The sequence below is a fragment of the Apiospora marii genome (genome assembly GCF_038362585.1).
Source record: "Apiospora marii strain CBS 49790 chromosome Unknown utg000011l_segment0_segment0, whole genome shotgun sequence".
NCBI classification, from domain to species: domain Eukaryota; kingdom Fungi; phylum Ascomycota; class Sordariomycetes; order Amphisphaeriales; family Apiosporaceae; genus Apiospora; species Apiospora marii.
This window is the reverse complement of record NW_027117382.1, coordinates 3,377,935-3,403,141: the sequence shown is the minus strand read 5'-3', so window position 1 is coordinate 3,403,141 and position 25,207 is coordinate 3,377,935. Positions and strand designations below refer to the sequence as shown.

The following is a 25,207-nucleotide window of genomic DNA, read 5'->3' as shown; positions in this document are numbered from 1 at the left end:
TATTTAAAATAAAGTAAAAAATAATTAAAAAACTTTAAAAAAATTTAAAAAAATAAAAATAAAAACCGTTTATTTATTATTAATAAAAATTATTTATTAAAATAAATTATTATTATTATTAAATTAATTAATTAACTCATTATTATAATTATATTAAAATAATAATACTTTATTAAAATTTATATAAATAATAAATTCGTTATTAATATCGTATTATATTAAAAAACGATTTTAAATATTATAAATAAACTTAAAGTCCGGCGTAAATAAAAATATAAAAAAAATATATAATTAAAACGATTAATTTTTATTTATATAACTTAAATATAAAAATTTATATTATAAAATATTAAAAACCTTTTAATTTTATTTCGAAAACCCTTTTATTTACTATCGTTAAAATAATAAATTTTAATTATATTAAAAACGATTTTAATTTAATAATAAACGATATTTTAAATAACTTAATTATTATTACTTTAATAAATATAAATTATAATAACTCTTTTATAATTTATATATTATTTTAAAATTTATAAACAAATTAACGAAAACGATTAAAAATAAAAAATAATTTATAAAAATTTTAAAAAAAAAAAACTATTTATTACATTAATAAGAAAATAAATAATATTTATTTTTAAATTAACTTTATAAATTAAAACTTTATTATAATAAATAAAAATATTAATTTATAAAATTAAAGAGATATTAATAAATACCTTTAATAAACTTATAAAAAATATTATAAACCTTAATATTCTTTTTAATATTAAAAAAATTAAATTTTAAACGATAATTTTTTATAAAACGATAATAAAAAATAATTAAATATAAAACAATATTAATAATTTATTTACGGTTTTTAAAAAGTATATTATATTTATTATTAACGTTAACGGTTTAAAAATAAAAATAAATTTATTTAAAAACTTTATTAAAAAAAATATAATTATTTATAAATATAATAGAAACTTAAATTATAACGTTAATAAATTAATATCGAAATTATATTAAATAAATAACGTAAAAAATATATTTTATTTTAATATAAATTTTATTATTATTATAATAATTAAATATAAATATAAAATTATTTTTAAAAATATCGTAACGTAACGAATTAAATAAATATTAAAAATAATTAAAAAATAACTTTTTATTAAAATTAAATTTATATTTATACGTTTAAATATTAATATAAAAATAATAAGTATTTTCGTATTTTATTATAATTATATTCGGATATTTTTTACGTAATTTTTAAATTTATTTTTTAATAATATAAATTATTATAATATAGCGACGAATAAAATTAAATATAATAATAATTTTATTATTATAAAAAAAGGAATTAATAATAATTTAAAGGTAAAAAAAATAAAATCGAAAAAATTATAAAATTTAAAAAAAATAACGATAAAAATAAAGCGTTTTATAAAAATTTATATTATTATATAAAAAATTAAAATAAATTATAAATAAATCGTTTTAATTCTTTTATAAAAAAATTAAAACGAAGTTTTTTAATAAAATATTTTTATAATAATATACTTTACGATTTTTATAAACTTAAAATTAATACTATTTAAAATTATAAAAGTCCGCTATTTATAAAAAAAAAAAAAAATTATTATAATATTAAAATAAGCCTAAATTTAAAAGGTTTTTAAAGCCTTTTTAAAACTATATAATACTTATAACTTACCCTTTTTAATTAAAAAAAAAATAAATATAAGCTTTATTTTATATAATTATTTAATAATAAACTTAATATTTAAATTATATTAAATAACCTTTATATATATATTAAATTTAATAATTAAAGTTTTATTAAACCCTAATTAGTTAATAAATAAAGATATTTATAAATTTAACGATTTTAATATTTTATTAAAAATTAATTATAAAAATTAACGTTATTAAAGGTTAATTAATAAGCTTTATATTATTATAATTATTATTAATTAAAATAATTATATTAATAACCTATTTTTATCGATTTAAAAGATTAATTATATTAATTTTATTCTTTAAAAAAAGCCTTTAAAATTTATTAAAAATAATTAAATACGTTAATTAAATATTTATTATATAATTATATAAACCTTTTAATTATATTAATATATTAAAATAATATATATTAAATACTTTTATAAATAAATTATTTAATATATATTTCTTATTATTAATATCTTTTAACTTTTTATAGAAAATAATACCTTTATTTTCCTTTAAATAGCTAATTAATTAATTAATATCGATTAATTTATTTGTTCTAGAATTATATTAATATTAAAGGATTTTAAGGACTGCTTTATTTAATTAAAGGGTAATAATTAGATAAAGTAACGATTTAATAATTTTAAAAGGTTTTATAATAATATATATTATTATTTATTAAGCTTTAAATTTATATTATAAAGGTTAGAATAATATAAGGAAGATTTTATTAATTATTTAAATCTAGTAAAATATAACATCGATATTAATATCGCTTAAATTAAAGTTAATAATTATTATATTAATATTTATTTAATATTAATATATTATGTTATTTATATATTCTATTTAGCTTATCGATAACTCTTCTTTAAACGCCTTTAAATAATAAACGACGATTAGGTATATAATATTAAATAAATAATTAAAGGTATATAAAAAGCTAAATATTAAGATTTAAATAAATTAAACTTTAAGTTAATAATATTAATAATCCCTTTACCCTTCTTATTTATAAATAACTTTATTTCCTTCTTATAATAATAATGTAATTAATCGATTAGTTAAATTTATAATAATAAATGTAATAATAAATATATATAATAGTATTTAAACGACGTTAAATTTAGAAATATTAATATATAAAACCTTATTAAATATTAATATAATTATTATAATATATACTTTAAATTATTATAAATAGTTTTAGATTTCTTTATTATTTAATCGATATTTATTAAATATAAAAAGTTATTCTTTTTAATTAATTAATTATAAATTTACTTTTATTTTAAATTTAATATTAATATTATAGAAATATTTTTAATATTAAAATCTTAATATAAAGCCGGTATTATTAACGATATTAATCCTTTATTCCTTTTAATTATAAAGGAATTAAAATGATAAGTTATAAAGGATTTTATAATAAATAAAGTTAAAAGGAAAGTTATTAATTAATTATATTTAAGGAATTTAAAGTAATAGTAATAATAATATTAAACTATCGATTAAACTATTAATCGAGTTATTAATCGAGCTATCGATTAAATTATTAATTAAGCTATCGATCGAACCTTTAATTAATTATAATAATATTATATTATATTATATATATAATAATAATATTATTTCTCTATATCCTTTAATTAAAACCTATTAAAAGTTTTATAATATATTAATAATATTCTTTATTTATTTAAAGTAAAGGGGTATAAGTTTAAACCTTATTAAAGCTATTTTTTTATTTATTAACGAACCTTTTTAATATTATTAGCCTTTATTAATAGTAATAAATACCCCCCCCCCCCCTATTAATATTAAAAAGGGCTTATTATTTTATATATAATAATTATATAATAATTTATATATTATCTTTTAAAATATATATAAGAGTTTTATAATATAATAATAATATATTTAATTTATTTAAAGAGGTATAAATTTAAACTTTATTAAAGTTATTTTTTTATTAATAACGAACTTTTTTAATATTATTAACCTTTATTAATAATAGATTTTATTATTTAATTTAAAGTAATTATTTTAATATATAATTAATTTAAATATTTTAATAAAATAAATCCTATTATTATATAATATTGTTTTATTTTTAAATTATATAATATAATAATAATATATTTCTTTTTAATTATTTATTTAAATTTTTTTTTAATATATATTATATATAATTAATATAAATAATAAGGAATAAATAAATAGTAATATAAATTAATAATAACTCTATATTAAAATAAATAAGTATTTTAAATAATAAAATTAAAAAAATTAAGTTTTTAATAATAATAAATAATAAATATTAAGCTTCTTTTTTATTATAATCCTTAATTATAATTATTTATTATTTCTTATAATATAAAATTTAAAATAAACCCAGGGCTCGTAATAATATTATATTTAATTATTAAAAAAAGAATTATTTATTTATATTATATAAACTTAAAATTTATTAAAGATTATTTATATTAAATAATAAAGTTTTTAAAATTAATATATATAAATATTAATTTTATATAAGTTTTCGGAAAAAGTTTTTAAAAATAAATATAAATTTTTACGATATACATTTTTTAAAATTTATAATTTTTTTTTTTTTATTATATATATATATATATATATTATTATTTTTTATTTTAATGTTTTTTTATATTATTATATATTTATAATATTATTTATATTTTAATATTTATTTATATATATTATAATAATTATTAATAATAATAATAACGTTATATTATATATACTTATAAAAAACGCCTTTAATAATTTCAATAAAACCGGCACCGTTATATCGATAATTAAATTTTAATTTTTTAAAAAGCTTTATTTTTATAATTATTATATCACTTTTAATAAATTCGATTTTAAAGTATTTAAAACCGTATTTAATAATATATTTTTTAAATTATTATAATATATAGTTTTTTATATATATAATTTATATATTATATATAAGGTATATAATAACAAAAACCATTATTAAAATTATTAAACGATAGAAAGTATATTTATATATATATAAAACGGGAATAAAATTCCGGAAACCGTAAAGCTTTTAAATAAATTTAACGAAGGCCGATATAATAAAATTATAAATTAACTTAATTAATTAAAAAGAAAAAGTTATTATTAATAAACGGGAAATAAATTAAAATTAATAAATAATTTTTAAATAAATATATTATTATTAATTTATTATTAATCGATTATTATATAATTAATTAACTTATATATTTATTTAATTTAATTTATTATATAAAAAGTAATAAGTTTTATATAAATTTTTTTTTAATATAAATGGTAAATTAATATCCTCCGTAGAACGGTTTTTTTAATTATTAAAAGCTTATTATATTTATTTTAAAGAAATTAAAGGGAAAAAAAGATTTAAATTTAAATTTTAATGTAATTATTTTTTTTTATTTCTTTTTATTATTTATTTAATTATTTAAATTATATTATATATTTTTATTATATAATTTAATTAGAATTAATATATATATTATATTATAATATAATAATATAATAATAAATATAATAATATTTTTTAATATTAAACCTTTTTAACGTTTAAAATATTAAAAAAATATTATAAAATATTAATTAATTATTAATTAATTAATTAAAATGTATTATATTAATTATTTAATTAATTAATTAATATCGAATTTATTATAAGGATAATATTAATTAACTAGCGGTAGCTAGTTTAATTAATTAGTTAATTAATAATATTAATCCTAATTAACCTAGCCTATAAAGTAAAATCGACACCTTCCCTACGTACCACCCTAGCTACGCACCCGTTAACACTATTAAAAATACTCGATTTTAATTATATATATCTTAATAATTTTATATTAAAATTATATACTTAAAAATTTAATAAAATTAAGAAAAATCGGGAAAATATAATAGTAATTTTTAAAAAAATTTAAAAAAATCAGGATCCACTTTAAATATTAATTTTAAATTTATCCCGTAAAATTCGACATCTTCTATTCTATTAAATATAAATATGTTTAGAAATTAAAAATTATATAAAAATAAAGAAAAAATAAAGGAATATTATATTTAAATCCTAAGTTTAAAAAATAAAGGGAATATTTTTATTTTTACGTTTAAAATATTCCCTATAAAAAAATATTTTCTACTTTTCGTTTTCTTAATATAATTTAATAGTAATTTCTTTATAAAAAAATAGATATATAATTTAAATCCATCTTTAAAAAAGGAGTATTACAGATATAAAGTTTATTTAAAACTATTATTATTTCGTATTATTTCTAAAGATTTATTTTTATTAATATTTCCGATATATTTTAAAATTCTCGATTTTAATTTAAAATTTAACCGGAAAAACAATTTTTCTAATTTTTTAAAATAATATTCCTTTAATAAAATTAAAAACCATTTTTAAAACTATTGACTGTTTATTTTTACGATTTTTCCTCGATTTAATATAGAAGGGCTGAAATCGGTGTTTTTAGTGGTGATGGGTGGTGCGTTGCAGGGGTGGTGCGTAGGGGGGGTGCCGATCTTACTCTTAGTAGGTGGATTCTTTTTCCATGCCATGTCAGTGTTTGTGTAAGTCTGGCCTGGTTTATGTATTAGGTGATTGCCGGCGCTACTCCCTATAACATCTTTGTGCATTATCAAAGATCTCAAGAAAGCCCTGTATTTCCACCCAACTAAGCTTGGGATACGGGGCATACTCAATCCCTTCATCTGGCTAGCCTCTAGACGGACACCCATGAACTCAAAAAGATCCGTTGGAGGGACTACACCTCCCTTTTCCTTTGCTGCTATAGCAAGCATGGAGTCTGTCGCCAGAAGAAAGGCTGAAATCGGTCCATGATCCGGGCCGTCATCGACAGTATTCCCAAAACAGGATTCAGAGACCTTCTCAACAGGCCTCGTCCAGAGTTCTGCCACCACATACTGCGTCTTCCCGTCGTCATACGGATAACAATTTTCCCCCAACTCTTGTAGGTGCTCTTTCGCGAGCTCGTGATGGACCTCGAGACAGAACTGAGTGTCAATGCCCGTGATAAGCAGCTTTTCCACGATTGGGTTCCAATCCTTGGTTAAGATGCCATAGCCTTGCCCCAGCAGCCGTTTGCATACGAGAACTTGCCAAAGAGTCCAGCGGTACCCTAGCTCTATCTCGCCTCCGCACCAGCAATCGTATGGCATATGGTCAATCCGGAGGCCGAAGTCTAGTACCATTTGGAACATGTTCGCACGCCTAATGCTGGTTTCCCTGGTGATAGTGCTATGTGGGGGAGGAAACACTATAGATCGAATCAACCCAGCCGGATCAGGAATACCTTTCCGTTGCAACCCAGTGTTAGACAAGAGGGTTTCAAGGAACTCCGGAACTGCCAAACATCCACATAAGTGAAAAAGTGAGATGTGGTTTCCCTTACATGTTTCCCCACAGAGCAAGGTAGGGACTTCATGCTTCCAGGGAATCATGCGAAGATCATGGAGCGAAGCACGGCTAAGATCGAATGGGCCAGTCTGACACCGCAGCCCGAGGCTTTGCTCCTGTGTACTATCTTGTTCCACCAAAGCAAGAATGTCATGAAGAAATTTAAGGACATAAGCCGGTGTGGATCCGGTTGTCTCTTGATCGGACAACATGATCACGGAGGCAACCTCGCCAGCGAACCGCACACCAAAGGTTCTTGTTGCACAGTCGCCTTTGATTTGGCATTTGCGGTGAAATCTCATTAATAGATCATCCTGATTGGGCCAGCCAATAAACAGTTGTCCAGATTCCATTAGAAACTGAAGATGCGCCGTCAAACTTCGACGATTCTCGGCTCGCCATTGACCTCCATCGGTAAACTTCTTCAACAGTGCCATGGCCCTTTCGCCCTCGACGTATCCTATAACCTTCCTGTGGGCGAGATGAACACTCTTGCCAAAGAATGGCGTATACTCGCAGGGCGTCTCCTGGGAATATAATCGCCTGTTAACGATGGGTCGGATTTCCAAAAGGCACTTGGATCGACCAATAATCCGCTTAGAAAGGGTGGAAAGCTTATTTTTCAAATGTTCCTCTGCTTCTGGTCGCGAGAGACCTCGGAACTCTGATGCCAATAGACCAATAGGATCGCTTGGATGGGGTGAGTCGTATAAATGGTCCAGAAACAGCATCCATAGGAGCAGTGGGGGCCAGCCAGCAGCTGTCGATTCAGAGACAAAGTGTAGCATCTTCATGGCATAACCCTGATTTTCCGGACTGATCGACGTGAGCATGTGCTCGAAGAGATTTTCCATATCTCTTGGCAGCACGTCCAGCTTGCTCTGAAGGTGTCGGAACTCGTCGCCATCTGACAGACCGTCCTCTATCAGTCTAAGGGCCAAGCTCGTCCACAAGAAGACACCTTCGGCCTTCTCTGCTAAAGTTTCAACGAAACGTTCCAGGTCATACTCGGGAACATCAAGACGTCTGAAATCGTTGTTCTTGGCTAATGTGTCGCTAGCTGTCCAAACCATATCTTTGTGTGTCAACGTCTGTAACTTGAAGCTCTCGCAATCCGAGAATCCACTGATGAAGACGTTCCACTCTCTGCTGGCGACGCAAATCTTGAGATTATCGCCCCCGGTGATTGACCATGACCTGATGCGCTCCACCATGTATCGATGGTCGCCATCGAGTTCGTCTAAACCGTCGATGAGGAAGACGAGTTGGCGGTTACGATACAGTAGCTCTGAGCACAGCAGCTGCTCAAAGGCATTGCTAATAGTCTTGTTGTCGTGATGGGCTGTCCAGGACTGGCCAGAGAACAGTTCCGTTTCTTTCCATTCTTTTGGGAAAACCGCCGGTATCAGGTCGGGTGCCTGAGATAGAATCGAATGGAGGAGGCCTCGGACGAGGCCTCCAAAAGACTTCTGGTTCTCGCTTCCAGCGTTCCAGAAGAAGAACCTGGCTATAATCAGTTGCGACCCATCCGATGTTCTGCTCAGTAGGCGGTGAAAGTCCTCATGACTGCTGAGCATCTTCATCAGGACCGACTTGCCGGCTCCCGGCTTGCCCATGATGAAGAAGATGCCGCCATTCTTCTGCAGCCAAGCCTGGAACTGCCTGCTTGCTTGAAACTGAGGAGATGACCTAAGAAATCGCCGTGGTCCTCCGGGCTCTCCAGGCTCTAGTATCCACTCGTAGGTTGCCTCGTGTGCTTCGACGATCGCTTCCTCGCGAGCGTCCATCAGGTCAAAACGAAGACTTTCCAGAATCTGGTGCTGTCGCACCACAGACAATGACTGGCTGTGCTTTTCCAGTATCTTGAGGAGCTCGTTGATGACTGCCGTATTGTGCGAAGCCTTGGTGCGGTCTTCCTCTAGCCTGGCATTGATGGATTGAAGCTGAGTTCGCTGCATGCTATGCCATTCAAACGACTTGTCAATATGAGTGACAAGGTCTGATCTGTCCGACGTGGTCAGCTCTCTATTTGAGAAACAAAAGTGGAGAATTAATCATGAAAAGTAGTACCTCGTTAGTAGGTGTAGTTGAGTGTTGAGGCCATTCAGGGCGTGGTCCAGCCTATTGATCAAGTCCTCTTTCTCGTTGCTTTTCGACCAACTGCTGAAAGTAGCCTTGATGGCCTTGTACGTGGAGCGCGGACCTTTTACACGGGTCTTCTCAAGAAGCTGGCATAATTGATCGGCGATATCTGCGCATTCAAAGGCAGTGCTGTATATCGCCACTTCCCGTTCGCTGGTGGACGCGTCTTTGGGCGCCGATAGCTTGCCGAACGAGGCCTTTAGAGCCTTCGCCATCCGCAGTTGACCATCGTCCTCTTTGGTGCTTCCAAAGCTGGATTTGTGGATTTCTTTGGCCGTGCCCACAAGCTTGAATCCAAGCTCGACGAATCCTATGACGTTGCTCGCCAGTCCAATTGCCGCAAGGGCCTCCATGGTGACGGTGGTGGTCAGAAGCGTCCTCAAGGACTTATGGCTGTTAAAACATTTCCTCTCAAGAAGGACAACTTATCACTCCCCACCCCAATGCGGCGCAGTATCATCCACAAATCCACTGAGCATGGCCCACTCAGGGGTACGCTGCCAGTTGTCAGCAGTTGTCATTGAATATCGTTCTCGTTGCCCCAGCCATTGGGATTTAGAATTATTGGCCCCGAGTGAGTCCGATTTGAAGTATCAGAACGAAACAACCACGCTAAATGTACAAGTGCCCCCATATTTAGAGGCGAGTGCTCTCCACCCTAACAGTCCTCGACGTAAGAATATTCTTATCGCTCTCGAAGTCCCCCCGGAACTCGGCGCCGCCGTCCTCGAGCGACTGGGCGTCGTCGTCGGCCCGGCCGCCCCGGATGTCCGTCGTGGCGCCGAAGCGGGCGTCCTGCCGCCAGCCGGCCCCGTCCAGGCTGGGCTTGTCGTGGCTGTGGCCGTCGCCGTCGTCGAGGCGGGTACCCTGCGTGCGCATGAGGGTGTCGAGCTGCGACTTGGAGCGCGGCGTGGTCCGGGCCGGCCCGCTCCCGCCGAACGTCCGCAGCGCGTAGGCCTTGAGCCGGCCCGTGGAGTCCGCCGACGAGGCCCCCTTGCTTTCGCCGATCCAGCTCGGGGCTACGTGTCGGAAGAACTGGCGCAGGGTCGGGAGGCAGCAGCACATGACTAACAGGTTGGACTCGATGCAGCTATATGTGGGAACAAGTATTGCGTTAGTGGGCGAGTGATGGTAACAGGTGACTGGGGAGTTATTTTGAAAGCCTTTTACGTACATCCACAGTGTACCACTCCTCAAGGCAAAGGTCTGATCGACGCTTGTTAGGCTTGGGAGCAGAATGATGAGCCGAACGATCGACGTAATCATGGTTCTGTCTGAGTGTCAGTATCACTGGCCTAAAAGGAACAACAAGGACAAAAGTAACTGCGTACATGGAACCAAGCACGAAGAGACCGACGAGGGCGACCTTTTGTCTCAGCTTAATCTTCAGCCCGAGGATGGTGGGTATGGGGAAGGACAGCAGCATGACGTCGGTGAAGACGCCGATGGCCGCCGTGGCGACGTAGATGGCGGGCCGGTCGAGGCAGGTCGCCGTGCCCGCGAGCAGCGGGTCCCAGCTGGCCGAGATGGGTCGGCACGCGAACAAGAGACTGAAGCAGACGGCGGCCGAGGAGCCGACGCAGACGAACATTAGGAACCACACCCCGATCTGGAAGCTGCGGGCCGGGTTGATGCGGCGGTAGAACAGGCATAGGGTCGCCTTGGCCGCGCCGACGGTGACGGTGTAGATGAGGGGCGCGGAGAAGATGATCTGTGTGGATAAGGGCTCGGTCAGTGTGGGACTCGATACCCAAGAAGGCCTTTTGTTGGATCAGACCCAACTTTGTGATGGCCGCGAGGAGAAGGTGCGTGCATACCTTAGAAAAGACGATGTACCTATCCAGCGGCATCTCGAAAGCGTGCACGCCCACGGCTTTGATGTAGTACAGATGCAGCAGATGGGCCTGTGTCGCCACCGAGGTTAGCCAGGCGATGAGAACGGTTACTAAAAGAAACACGTGTCAGCAGGTTGGACTTTGTCTGCGGCCCCAAAATGTAGTATTCGTCCATTGGCAAGAGAATCGCAGAGCTGTATTTACCATCTTCGGCCTGGAACTTTTGTACAATCACTATCTTGGTGTAGAATCGTTGGGCAAGAAACAGCACCGCCAGGATGTTCTCGACGATGCAGACGGTCCACATCACAGTGACCCCCTCCTGGGGTGGATCGGCGAAGTTGACGACATACCCCGGCGGCGGAGGTATGATGGTGATGGTGCCATTGACGTCGAACGGCATCTTGCCGGAGAGAGCGAGAGATGGCGAAAGGTGTGATATGGCAAAGACAGAATTCCACGAGCAGTTTGCCAGTCTCCGGCGAGACGCCAGGCGCCATCAGGTCTATATATCGCCGCATTTCCAGAAAGCATAATCGGGCAGCGTCGCAGTCTCTAATCTGAGCCTCTATGCAAACCTAAAGTTAATAGCGACATCGATAGCCTGCGCTTTGTCGCATACCACCTGCACCTCGGTGACTGACTAGTCGACCCCCGGCTCGCCGCGTTTGGGAGGGATTTTCTGTTTCCGCCCGTTTGAAGTTTTCCCTACTACGACATATTCAGACGTAGTATGCGCAGGGGGGGACCGGAGGCGGCGAACCTCTCCCCGATATTCCTGCTATGCATTGCTGCCCCCAGGGTGCCGTGCGGCCGACAAGCCGATCAGCTCATCAAACTTCTGAGGCTAGGCGTTTCCCTTTTTTTTTTTTTTTTTTTCCTTCTGCGGCCGGCACAACCTGATCCCCTGGAGTCAGCAGTTCAGCCGACGTTAGACCCCTTTCGACCAACAAGCGGCACTCTGATCGGTCTCTACCTATGATTAGATATTCTGATGCACCCAAAGACCTTCACGAGGGCGTTTATCGATGCGAGTATTCGTAGTGATGATCTATCAGTTGCCGATGATCGCCTTGCGTCAGCACCTTATGTTGTTGTCCGTCTCCCGTCGCATCGAACCAATCTTGTCGAGAGGTTGATCGTTCATACGAGCAGTTACGAATCGGAGTGGCTGTAACGCTAGAACAAGTTTCTCATTGCATTTGCCTCGCATCAAATATAGGGCAGTGGTACTCAGAGTTAACCTCAACAGGGGGGATTAGGTTACATTGGAGGTCAGTAAGCGAGAAGAAGAGGGCGGGAATGCGGAAGAGTCCCTGGCCCTACGGCGCAGCACGGGCAGTACACGGGGCACCGGCGGGCATTCCTATTTTCGACTTAGGGTTGCTAGGGGCTATAATTTGCATTTTCTCTTGGCAGCTGGGGCACGCTAACCATTCAGGGTCCGGGCCGCTCAATGCGGAGATCGCACAGACAGATGCATGAGTCGTAACTCTATACCCCGGCAGGCCCTGATTGTCCGTATCGGGGAATTATGCGTGAACATCGCTGCCGAGACCCTGTCTTCGCGATGGCTGACCCCATGCCGTATTGCTGTCAATCTCGTCCACCACCGATGCACTTTTATTCCAACTCCGCATGTCAGTCACCCATCAGCTTGGCGGGCCGCCTGGGCTGTCTTCCGCTTTCGACTCTTCTCGCCGGTGCAATATTAAGCTGGAAGAACTGCATTCTAGTTGATCGTCGAAATTCAAGGGCCCACTGAGGCGAATAGGTTAAGTAAATAGTTATACGAAGCTGACATAATGTGTCTCGACTTATTGGGTCGGTTATCGCGTGTTACGTATAGTCTACGTCGATAAGCTGACATGGTTGCCTCCAGAGTGGTGTGCAGTAGTGCTGACACGGCAGACGCTGTGCCACACGAGAGTCTTCCCGATTGGTGGCGGGTATGGAGATTGGGCGCACACGTGGAGCTGGATACTACCGGCCGGGGAGATCAACGTGCCAACCCTCGGTATGCGCTGGACTGAGCATAATACCTAGTCCAGATTGCATTTCAATAATGTGGTGGAGTGGGGGCGCAATCTGGGAATCTTGACCGCAGTTTGGCTGCAATGCCTGCAATGCCTGTAGATGGCTCCTGGAAACTGATGAGGAGATTGCCGGGGGTGGCATGCCGAGGCCTGCACGGAAACCAGTAGAAAAGGCAGTCTGCTCCCAGGCAAGAGGCCCAAACTCAGTCTGTTTCACCTCCACGCCCGTCCGTCCTCTTTTCTCGGCATTCCCACTCTCCGCCAAGCCAAGCCAACATGAAGTTTTCGCAAGCCGCCTCCGCCGCGGCCCTCGCGGCGGCTCTCGCCACCCCCGCGTCCGGCTTGCCAAACTGTGCGGGCGACTGCGTAAGTCCCCCAGCTTCGTCGCACTTGTTTGCCGCGAACGCCCTCCTCCTCCTCCCCTACCTGCCCTGCTGACCCCCTCGATCAGTGCGCTGCCCTGCAGAAGGCCGGCCTCACCCACGTCCTCACGCCGGGATCCGAGGCCTACAAGGAACGGACTTTGACCTACTGGTCCATCACGTCACAGCTGGCCCCTTGGTGCATCGTGAGTCCGCCCATAATGCAAATATAGATATTGATATAGTCTAACCACTTGGCTCAAATAATAGGTGCAACCCACGACACCTGAGGAGGTTGCCCTAGCCGCGACTACTCTGGTGCAACAGACCTCGTGCGAGTTTGCTGTCCGCAGTGGTGGGCATTTCATCTGGCCGGCAAACAACAGTATGGCCACTAACCCAAAATCCATGTGAGATCGAGCCTGCTAACAAAGACATGACAGTTCAGGATGGTGTGACCATCGACTTGGGGTTGATGGACGGCACCGTCTACGACGCAGACAACAAGGTGGCCCGCATCTCCCCAGGATCTCGATGGGGTGGAGTCTACGGGGCGCTCGAGCCTCATGGCATGACGGTGCCTGGCGGCCGAGCCTCCACGGTCGGCGTCGCTGGCTTCCTCAACGGCGGCGGTAACTCCTTCTACTCGGCCCGAAAGGGGTTCGCCTGCGACAACGTGGTCAACTTCGAGGTCGTCCTCGCCAACGGGTGAGTGCATCCCTCCAATGAAACAAACGAACCTAGAGTTCCAATATTGGAGAAGACTGACTGACTTGACAAATAATTAGCACCATTGTCAACGCCAATGCCTCCGAGAACTCGGACCTGTACCAGGCTATGAAGGGCGGCCAGTCCAACTTCGGCATCGTCACCCGCTTCGACATGCAAGCCTTTGAATCGCCCCCTCTCTGGGGCGGCGTGGTGCAGTGGAACAAGACGGCCACGCCCGAGGCCATCGACGCCCACGTCGCCTGGGTGGACAGCCACAACGCCAACACCGACGACTCGGCCATCATCTTCTGGACCTACCAGCCCGCGCTCAAGGACACCGTCATCATCACCAGCCTGGTCGACACCGTGGGCCACGCGGCCCCGCCCGCCTTCGACAAGTTCCTCGGCATGGCGGCCGGCGGCCACAACCTGTCCAGCACCCTGCGCACCGCGACCCACAAGGAGCTGACGGACGAGCTGGAGCAGCCGGCCGGCTACCGCGACATCTGGTGGACGGGCACCATCAAGAACGACCGCCGCGTCTACGAGAAGGTGCTGTCGCTGCACGACGAGCTCTGCGCCTCCATGGCCGCGCAGTCGCCCGACGGCGACTTCATCACGCAGGCCATGTTCCAGTCGATCCCCACCGTCTTCAGCCAGCACAGCAAGGAGCGGGGCGGCAACGTGCTGGGCCTGGACCGCGAGTCCGACAACGTCATCATGCTGCTCTTCACGCTGGCCGTCAACGGCGAGGCCCAGGAGCGCGTCGCCCGCGAGCAGATGCGCAAGTGGGGCGACGGCACCATGGAGTTTGCGAGGAGCGTCGGCGCCAACGTCGAGTGGCAGTACATCAACTACGCCTACGACTACCAGGACCCCCTCGGCAGCTACGGCGAGGCCAACGTGGCCAAGATTGCGGAGGCGGCCGCCAAGTACGACCCGGCTGGTGTCTTCCAGATGCGGTCCCCCCGCGGCTTCAAGATCAGCAACCGGAGTGGTTACAGCTGGAGATAAGGCAGGGGTATTCGAATGATGTTATCAGACATTTAGCGGCAAAGATACCCATTTAATAGAAGTCAAATAGACACACTCATTAGTAAACATAATCATTCGAGTGCATGCGGAAGTAGTCATGTGATGCAAATGTCATGCGAGCCCCACTCCGCCCCCCCTTTTTCCACGTTAGTAGCAGCAGCCAAAGCTGGGCGACTTTTCTTCTTCTCTCCATGCTCGTCCCTGACGGCACCCAATCAGACTTTGATCCTCACAAATCCACCACATCTTCCCCGACAGCCTTCCTAAACAGCAACCTCATCCCACCCTCCGCCTTGGCCGTAATGACGCCCGATATCCTCGGCTCCTCCTGATTCTCCCGGAGCTTGACCTCGAACCCGCCCACCAAGCCCGCGACGGCGCACCGCAGCTCCGCCTTGGCAAAGTCCTGGCCGATGCAGGCGCGGGGCCCGTGGAGGAACGTCAAACTGGCAAAGTTGCTCGTGGTGCCCCCGGTCTTGTTGGGCCTAGAGACCCCCGTGTTCGGGTCCATGTCGATCCAGCGCTCGGGGACGATCCGGTCGGCGTCGTCGCCCCAGGCGCGCGGGTTCCGGTTCGTCGCGTAGGGGACGAGCACGAACAGGGTGCCTTTGGGGGCCCGGTGCCCCGCCACCGTGGTCTCGCGCTGCGCTTCCCGGACCGTCACGGGGACCGTCGGGTACAGACGTAGGACTTCCTCGCAGAAGCCGTTTAGGTACGGCATCGACTCGAGCACGTCCCAGCTGATGCCCTCGGGGGGTTGGCCGCCGATGTACTCGAGGCGGGTGTGTATCTCGGCGCGTAGCTTACGCTGGACGACGGGGTTTGTGGCGCAGAGGTAGCAGGCCCAGGTCAGGGCGCCGGCCGTGGTTTCGTGCTGTCCTCAAATCAGCGATCACTGCTACGTAAGTTCCATGGGCTACTTACCCCGGCAGCCAAGAAAGTCAGCATCTGGTCCTTGGTCTCATCGTCCGTCAGCTCGCCCGTCTCGATGATCCGCTTGAGGATGCTGTAGTCCGGAAGGGAGTTTTTTCCCTCGGCGATTTCGCGCTTCTTGTCTTCGAGGATTTCACCGCACGTCTGTTTTAGGAAGCTGCTGATCTCGTCCAAGATCCGGTTAGAGCTGAGCGGCAGCAACTTTACAATCCACTGGGGCAACATGAAGTTTAGGCCGCCAAAAATCATCCGCCCAAACGTGGGTCTGAGGAGCTCCTGGTATGCGTCCGAGATGTTGCTCTCGTTGCTGGTCAGCGACTGGAAGTCTCGTCCCATGGCCGCTGGTCCGATGATGTCGAGTGTGAGGCGGCTAGAGGAAGAACCACAAGATCAGTATTGTGTCTGTGATAAGATTTGGACCACTGCAGCATTTCCTTTAGGGATATTCGTACCTGGCCAATTCAGCTATCTCCACCTCCGCCCATCCATCCTCAGTCTGTTTCGGAGCCTCATGGATGACCTCTTCCAGCTTCTGCCCAAAGATCAAGACCTTGGCCCACATCAACCGATACAGCATCCGGATCTTGCCGACGTGAAAAGCGGGGTTCAAGATCCGGCGCTGGCGGTGGTGCAGCGGGCCCTCGTTGACGATGACGCCCCAGCCCAGCGGCCGGGCCAGGAAGGAGCGGATCGGCCACGGCTTCTCGAAGTCGGAAGCGTGGGTACTGAGGACGTCGCGCAGGGCGTCGTGGCCGGCGCAGAGGACCGCGTACCGGCCCTCGAGGCGGATCAGCGAGGCGCCCGGGTAGTCCTTCATGGCGGCTAGGGCGGACTTGCCGCGGGGGGACTCGACTAGCATAGTGGAGCATCTCTAAAGTAAAGTTGGAGAGGGAGAAGGTAAGCCGATGAGGGATTGGGATAGCAGTTCTGACTCAGGTACTTACCCAGCTATTGGGCAGGGAACGAAGCGGATCTCGCATTCTCGGGTAGATGACCAGGGCATCGAATGCCAGGACGAGGAACACCAGGGTGACCGACCAAAGATAGGGATGAGTGGATAGCTCACGGAGCCATTTGTTTGCATTCGCAGGGAAAGTGATGTGTGAGATGAGCCATCCGGAAAACATGCCGATTATCAACGCCTTGGGAACGACTCTCCCTACATTGACCAAGGTGTCGCCAGCCTTGAAACTGAACCTCATCACTGAGTTCAGCCATCTTCTTTTCTCTTTGTATTGCATTTTGTCGAACTTGAATTCGAAAAGGGAGCCCTGGTACCCATTCCCGTCCAACATTAGTTTGGGCCCTTATTTATGTCAGCAATTCAATCGCAGCACAGATCCCACCCCCATCATGAACCCAACGAACCCAGAGTGTGCCGCGGCGCCACATGTCGCGAAAAAAAAGAAGAGGTCTGATAATTAACTCCAAAAATGCAGGGGTAAACCTTGTTGATACTCGAGTTAGCTGTTTTCCGACATCAGACGGCGTCGTGTCACCCACAACCCCGGACCGTGCCCCGGCGAAGAAGCTCCACGCTGTTGCGACGCGGGGCGTAAATAGTCTAAACCGACATCCATGCACGCCATGCCTCGGTTTCGTTTAGGGGCAACCCCTGCGTCCCATGATTAAGTAAGAAACAGCACGTATTCGGAAAGAGAGAGACCGAGGTCCAGCACAGTCTGGCCTTGAATGCAAGATGAGAATGGTCATGTCAATATGGTCTCAGCATCACCAGTAAGTTGACCAAACAACTTGTGTTACGAATGCCTCTTGCCACTGAGATCTGGCATTGAGTTCTGAAAGCTTCAGAGCCGCTCTGCTTCCCAACACGTAATAACCAAATTATGGCTTTAATAGGTACAGTTGTATTGCAATAAGACTCTTGATTCGTCGACGTATTATATGGGGCAATTCTTTATAAAAAGTATTATACGAAAGAGAACGTGCAATAATATATAAAGTGCTATTTAAAAGAAAAGAATTTATAAAAAAGAATAATAATATTATATTACTTATATATATATAAAGGAAATATCTAGTTAAACGTGCTAACCTATATAAAGCTTATATCTTTATTATTATAATATACCCTTTTAATTACCTTACTTATAAATTAATTAAATTTTATAATAATATATTTATAAAATTATTATAAATTACAACGATTATATTATAAATAATAATTAATAATTAATTAATTATTTATTAATTAAAGGTTTAATTAAATAATTAAATTATTAATTAACCCTATTATAATAATCGCTTTAATAACCGTAAAATTATATCCTATAATTTATTATAAAATCTTCTATATATAATAAATATAATTTTCCTTCTTTTATATTCTTATTATTTTATATATATAATTTTATAATTTACTTTACTTTTAAATATTTATTAATTATAATTTAATATAATAATTACCGCTTTCCTTTATTTGTAAACGTTCTTATTAAATTTATTAACCCTTTTCGTATTTAAAACGCTTTTTTTTATAATTAAATTCCTATATAAATTAACTCTTTAAACGTTTCCTATTATATTACTCGCCTTTATAATAATTATTAATAAATAATATTACGCTTTATTAAATAATTATTATATTAATTATTAACTTTACCTTTAATTTAACCGTTTTTAATTCCTTTAATAATAAAGGCGGCGGTATTAATAAACCCTTTAAATATCTTAATAAACTCTCCTATAATTATAAAAATAACGATAATTCGAATTCCGACTTTATTTATAAACGAACCGTTCGCTATATCGTTTAGGATATTAAATATATTAAATTTAAAAAGGAATATCGTTATTAAATTAAAAAAATTAAAAAAATTAAAGATCGCGCTTTTTTTTTTATATATCGAAATTATTATTATATTTTATCGCGGTATTAACTTTATATCTAATCCGTTTATTATTCCCGTTAAGGAACGTAAATCCCTTATTACGGCTACCTCCCTTATTAAATAAAATAGCGAAAATAATAAACTTACCGTTACCTTTACTTTAATTTACTATATTATTTTTAATAATAAATTTAATATTACTTAACTTATTAATTTCTTTAATATTTTAAATACCTTTAATTATCTTTTTATTATTTTATTTATTATTAACTTTACCGAGTTAAAGGGTATACTTTACCGTACTCTTTATATAAATTACTACCGCTTAGTATTATTGAAAACGGTCGGGGTAAAACTTTATTATAATTCTCGTTATAATAACGATAAATATTATTTATATATTAAAGGTAATTATTTATAAATAATTTAATTTTATTAAATTCTTTATATATTTAATTTATTAATATTTTTTAATTATAATAGAATTCCTTTATTAATTTATTATATTACTTATTATTTAATTAATATTATTATTAAATATAATAAATATAATAATATTAAGAATATAAATAATTTCGTATTTAATTTTTATAACCTATATATTATTTATTATATTATATTTTTAATTAAATAATTTAATTAAAGCTATTATTTTTATAATAATCTTAACGAATTTAACGTTTTATTTATTTTACGCTTTAACGGTATCCTCGTTAAATTAATTAAAAACGGTAACTTTATTATATCTCTTTCGTTCGATAAAAATAAAAGTAAACGTATTCGTTCGAATTTAACCTTATAAAATATTATTAAATAAAAGAACGATTTTAACGACCCTTTTATTATTAAAAACTCCTCGAAATTTAAATAAAAGGAAAATATTAAAAATTAACCTTTAAAATAATAATTAATAATATTAATTATCTTATCCCTTTTAATATATTATTTTTTAATAATTTAATAATATTATTTTTTTATACCGATATATATTTAAAATCGATATATTTTTTATAATTTAATTTTTATAAAGTTTAACTTTTAAATATATAATGTTTTTTCGCGAAATAATTCTTTTACGATATTTTTTTAAATTCGATTCCTATAAATAAATAAATAAATTTTTTTTAATATTATATTTATTTAAATATTTATTATTTATAAAATATCTTACTTTATTAAATAATATAATTATTTAATATTTTATAAATTAAAAAAGTTTTTTTAATATTTAAATTTTATATATAAAAGGTTTTTAATTAAACTATTAATAAATATTTTTAACGTAAATATATAAACTATATTAAATAATTTTTTTTTATATTTTTATTATAATTAAAAATTTTAAATATTTATATATTTTAATTTCGTAAATATCTTTTTTTTTTAACCGATTATTAATTTAATAATTTATTAATTATTATAATATATTAAAAAAAAGATATTAAAAAATAATTTTAAATTCTTAAAGAATTTTTTTAAAGTTATAAATTCCTTAATTATTTATTAAAGCGTTAATAATTTTACCTTTATTATTAATATTATTATAATATCTTATTATATAACTTTTTAAACTATAAAGCTTTTAAATAATATAATAATATACTTATAAAATAATTTCTTTATCTTTAAATTATTAATATATAAAATATCGCTCGTTATTATTAATACTTTAATACCTTTTTTTATTTTTTATAAGATATCTTTATAAACTTAATATTATATATATAATAAATATATTAATTTACCGTTTTTATATATTCCTTATTAAAATTAATAAAAAATTTAAAAAATTAAAAATATATAAAAACGATATTAAAACGAATTATAATAAAATTATATAAGAACGATTTAATATATTTTTAATAAACTTTAATTTATAACTTTAAAATTTTTTTTATAAACTTAAAAAGTTTATTAAAAAATAATAAAATAACCGTTTCCTACGTTTTATTTAAACCGTATTAATATATTACTTTTTTTAAATATATATTATAAAAAAATTAAAGTTATTTATTATTTTAATTTTTAACGATTTATACTTTAAAGTAATAAATAATATCCTTTTAATCTTTAATTTTATAAACTTATTTAATACCTTTAATTAATTTAAAAATTTCTTTTTATATTAATTTTATATAATAAATTAAAAAATTATCGATATAAAAAATTATAAATATAATATATTTCGCGTTAAAAAATAAATAAAATTCTTTTTTTAAATTAATAAACTTAAATTTTTTAAAGATATTTAAAAAATCGTTAAATTAAAAGAAAAGGGATTTTCTTAATTTATAAAAAGCTTTATAAAACTTAATATATATTTTTATTTTTTTATATTTATAAAATAACTTATAATAAATTAAAAATATTCCTTTTATAAAAATAATATATAAAAAGGCGTTAATTATATTAAATTATTTTATTTTTAAATTATATTTTATAATAAATATTATTATAATTTAAAAGAATTTAATAATAAACGTTATAATATATATATTTATAAAAAAATTTATATTTTATTTATTACCTTTTATATAAATTTAAGCTTTATATAATATATAAATATTATTTATATTAAATTTATTAATAAATACTTATTTTAATAATAATAAGATATTATTATAAAAATATTAAATAATTTCCTAAATTTCTATTTTTATTAAATTATTAATCTTTTATTTAATAATAATAATAAATAATTTTCCTTTAAAATAAATAATTAATTCCTTTTAATATATTAAAAGGAGTTTAAAAATAACCTTTAAAACCTATTAACGAACGTTTACTTTTAATAAATATACCTTTAAAATAATAATATATATTATATAATATTCCTTATTTTTTAATAATATAACCTTGTTAATATTTAAAAAATAAATAATAAAAAATATATAAATATTCCTTTTTAAAACTATTTTTATTATTATTTTTTTATAATATAATAATTTATAAAAGCTTTATATTTCTTTTTTATTAAAATCGACGAAAAAAGATTAATTATTATTACCGTTTTTTTATTTATATAATTATAAATTACTTATTTTTTTTAAATTTAACGCTTATTTTATTTTTATTTATTTTTAAAAATATCTTTATAATTTAAATTATAAAATAAATATTTTTAAATCTGTTATTAACCTTATTATAATAATTTTATCCCTTACTTTTTTTTAAAAGTTATTAAAATATTTTAAAAAGTTTTTTATCCTTTTTTTTTATTAAACTATATATCTTTTAACCTTTTAAAAATTTTTAATATTTTAAAAGTTTTTATATTAAACTTTTTTATAAACTTTTAATATTTTTTAAAAAAAAATATCGAAAGCTTTTTTAATATCTCTTACTTTTTTTAAACTTATTTCTCTTTTCTTTATTTTAAAACTCTTTTCCGATTTAAATATATAACTTAACGATAAAAATTCTATACTACTTATATTTATATACTTAACTTTATAACTTTTTAAATATATTTTAAATATTAACTTTACCTTTAAAACTTTATTAATAAACTAATTAAAGATAAAAATACCCCTTATATTTAAAAGAATTAATCCTTTAAATTTTTTAAAATAAAAACTAAATTCGATAATAATATTTAATTCCTTTTAAAACGATAAAGTTTATAATATAAATAATATATTAAAAAAGAAATCGACGTTAAAAAGAAATTTTAATTCCTCTATTAACTCTTTTATTAATTCTTACTCCTTTTCTTTATCCGTTCTATAAAATCGATTTTTATTAAATCTTATATCTTATATAATAATAATTTTACCCTATTTAAATATTTATATTTAATATATATTTATAATTTCGTAACCTATTAAATACTTAATATAACCCCTTAAAATTATTTTATATATCTTATATAACCTGCTTTTAACTTTATTATAATTAAAGATATAAATTTAATATTTAAATATTTAAATTAAATTTTAATTAAACTTTAAATCGGTTTAAAAGGCTTTAATATATATAAAATTATATTATTTAAAATAACTTATAAACTATAAATTTAATACCTTATTAAAACTTCGCTATTTTTAAAATTAAATAAAGTTTATATTAAATAATTTAATAATTATTTATATTACTTTTAATTATAATTCTTTAAATAAATTAATTATTATTTTAATCTTAAAAATAACATTAATAACCATTTATTCTATTTACTCCTATCCTTTTATTAATTCTTTAATATTAACTAGCCTTTATTTAATAATAATATCTTCCTCTTTATATTAAAAACTATATTAAATTTACCTTTAAATTCTAAATATATCGATTTCTTTATTATATTTAAAAAAATAAATAAAACAATTATATCTTCGTTATATATATTTTTTAAACCCCTTTATTATTTTAAATAATTCTATATATAACTTTATTTTTATAAGAAATATTTATACCTTATTATTATAATCGTCTTTAAATAATAATATATATTCTATATTATTATATCTTTTTAAATAATTAAATAAATTTTAAAATATTTAATAAAATAAACGAAATACTTTTTTAATAAACTTTTATAAAATAACTTATTTTATAAATAATATTATATATATTTTATATTTAAATTATATAAATTCTTTAATCGATATACCTTTAATTACTTTTATAAACCTTATTAAAACTTCCGAACTTAAATATCCTATTTTAATATATTATTTCTCTCTTAAATCTTCTCTTTTAATAATCCTTTCTTTTAATTTTTTATTTATTATTAATCGTTTTATTATTATATAAAAACTTATTATATTAATTAAATCAATTTATAAATATTAAAAAACTTAATAAAAAATAAAAAATAATTTATATTTAATAAAAATTAAATTACTTATTTTAATAAAGCTTTATAATATAACGTTATTCTTAAATTTATTATTTTATAATATATAATCTTTATTATAATATTAAATATTTATATTTATTAATAAAAATTCCAAAATAATATTAATATAAAAACCTTCGATTAAAATTATAAATTTAAATTCTAAAATAATTAATAAACCCTTTAAATTATTAAAAGTTCGTTTTATAAATTTTATATTATACCTTTTAATAAAAAATAAATTAATATTAACTTTAACAAATTATTTAATTATAATTAACTTTAAAAACTTTTCAATTAATATCTTTATATTATTAACGATATAATAAAAATTATAATTATTAATTAAAATTAATTATAAAAAGTTATATAAACTAATATTTTATTATATCGATATATTAAATTTCTTTTTAATATTAAAAAAGGTATTATTAATTATTATATAAAAAATTATCGCTTAACCTTTAATTCTTTATTTAATTTAACCTATTTCTATAAATTAATTATAAAGTTTTACCTACTTTAATTTATTATTTAAACGAATTTAAATTTCTTTATATTAATCCTTTAAAAAATTCTTCGGATATAATATAGTATTACCTTTAAATTTTTTAATAAACGCGAATTTTAATTTCTAATATTTAACGGGGGGTTAAAAATATTTTTAAAAATCGGCGTAAAATATATAAAAACAATTTTAATTTATTAAACCTTTAACCTTTAATAATTTATTATTATTAATTAATTTACGCCCTTTAAATTTATTATTAAACGTTATATAAAAGGAATATTTTAAATAATATAATAATTTTTATTTAATTTATTTTTTTAAAAACGAATTTAATATCGTTAAGTTAATAAACTTTTTTCCCTTTAACTCTATTTATTAAAAATCTTTAAATCGACGCTAACCTTATCTTAATATAATTTATTTATTAATTATTTAAAATTATAACTTTATTATTACCCTTTTTATAACCTTAAGGATTTTCTTAATTAATATATTAATATAAATTTCGCTTTATTTTATTAATTAAAGTCAAGGATTTTCGTTTTTTAATTTTACCTTTATTAATACTTTAATATATTAATTATATATTATTATAATATATAAAGATATTAAAGGTCGAAATTATAATCGTAACTTATAAAGGATACTTTAATATAATTCTTTCTTACCTTTTAAAATAATTTTATTATATATTATATTAAAATAGGTTAACGAAACTATAAATTTAAACTATTTTCTAATCATTATATATATATTATATCGAAATATATAACGTATTA

At 32.3% G+C, this 25,207-nt stretch overlaps 4 protein-coding genes across 4 annotated transcripts; 1 reads left to right on the top strand and 3 right to left on the bottom strand.

The window, feature by feature from the left end:
- Window positions 1-7,529: 7,529 nt before the first annotated feature.
- PG985_014183 (uncharacterized protein) lies at window positions 7,530-9,672 on the bottom strand (the record flags this gene model as incomplete). Its single annotated transcript, XM_066833949.1, has 3 exons — window positions 7,530-7,536; window positions 7,598-9,136; window positions 9,248-9,672. 3 exons carry the CDS (start codon window positions 9,670-9,672, stop codon window positions 7,530-7,532), a joined length of 1,971 nt encoding a protein of 656 aa, XP_066678689.1.
- A 283-nt stretch (window positions 9,673-9,955) lies between these two features.
- PG985_014182 (uncharacterized protein) lies at window positions 9,956-11,557 on the bottom strand (the record flags this gene model as incomplete). The annotated part of the gene is made up of 5 exons (XM_066833948.1): window positions 9,956-10,409; window positions 10,494-10,589; window positions 10,651-11,030; window positions 11,137-11,264; window positions 11,359-11,557. 5 exons carry the CDS (start codon window positions 11,555-11,557, stop codon window positions 9,956-9,958), a joined length of 1,257 nt encoding a protein of 418 aa, XP_066678688.1.
- A 1,909-nt stretch (window positions 11,558-13,466) lies between these two features.
- PG985_014181 (uncharacterized protein) lies at window positions 13,467-13,785 on the top strand (the record flags this gene model as incomplete). The annotated part of the gene is made up of 2 exons (XM_066833947.1): window positions 13,467-13,556; window positions 13,642-13,785. 2 exons carry the CDS (start codon window positions 13,467-13,469, stop codon window positions 13,783-13,785), a joined length of 234 nt encoding a protein of 77 aa, XP_066678687.1.
- A 1,742-nt stretch (window positions 13,786-15,527) lies between these two features.
- Window positions 15,528-17,472, bottom strand: PG985_014180 (uncharacterized protein; the record flags this gene model as incomplete). Its single annotated transcript, XM_066833946.1, has 4 exons — window positions 15,528-16,172; window positions 16,223-16,601; window positions 16,684-17,102; window positions 17,176-17,472. 4 exons carry the CDS (start codon window positions 17,470-17,472, stop codon window positions 15,528-15,530), a joined length of 1,740 nt encoding a protein of 579 aa, XP_066678686.1.
- Between the last annotated feature and the right edge of the window lie 7,735 nt (window positions 17,473-25,207).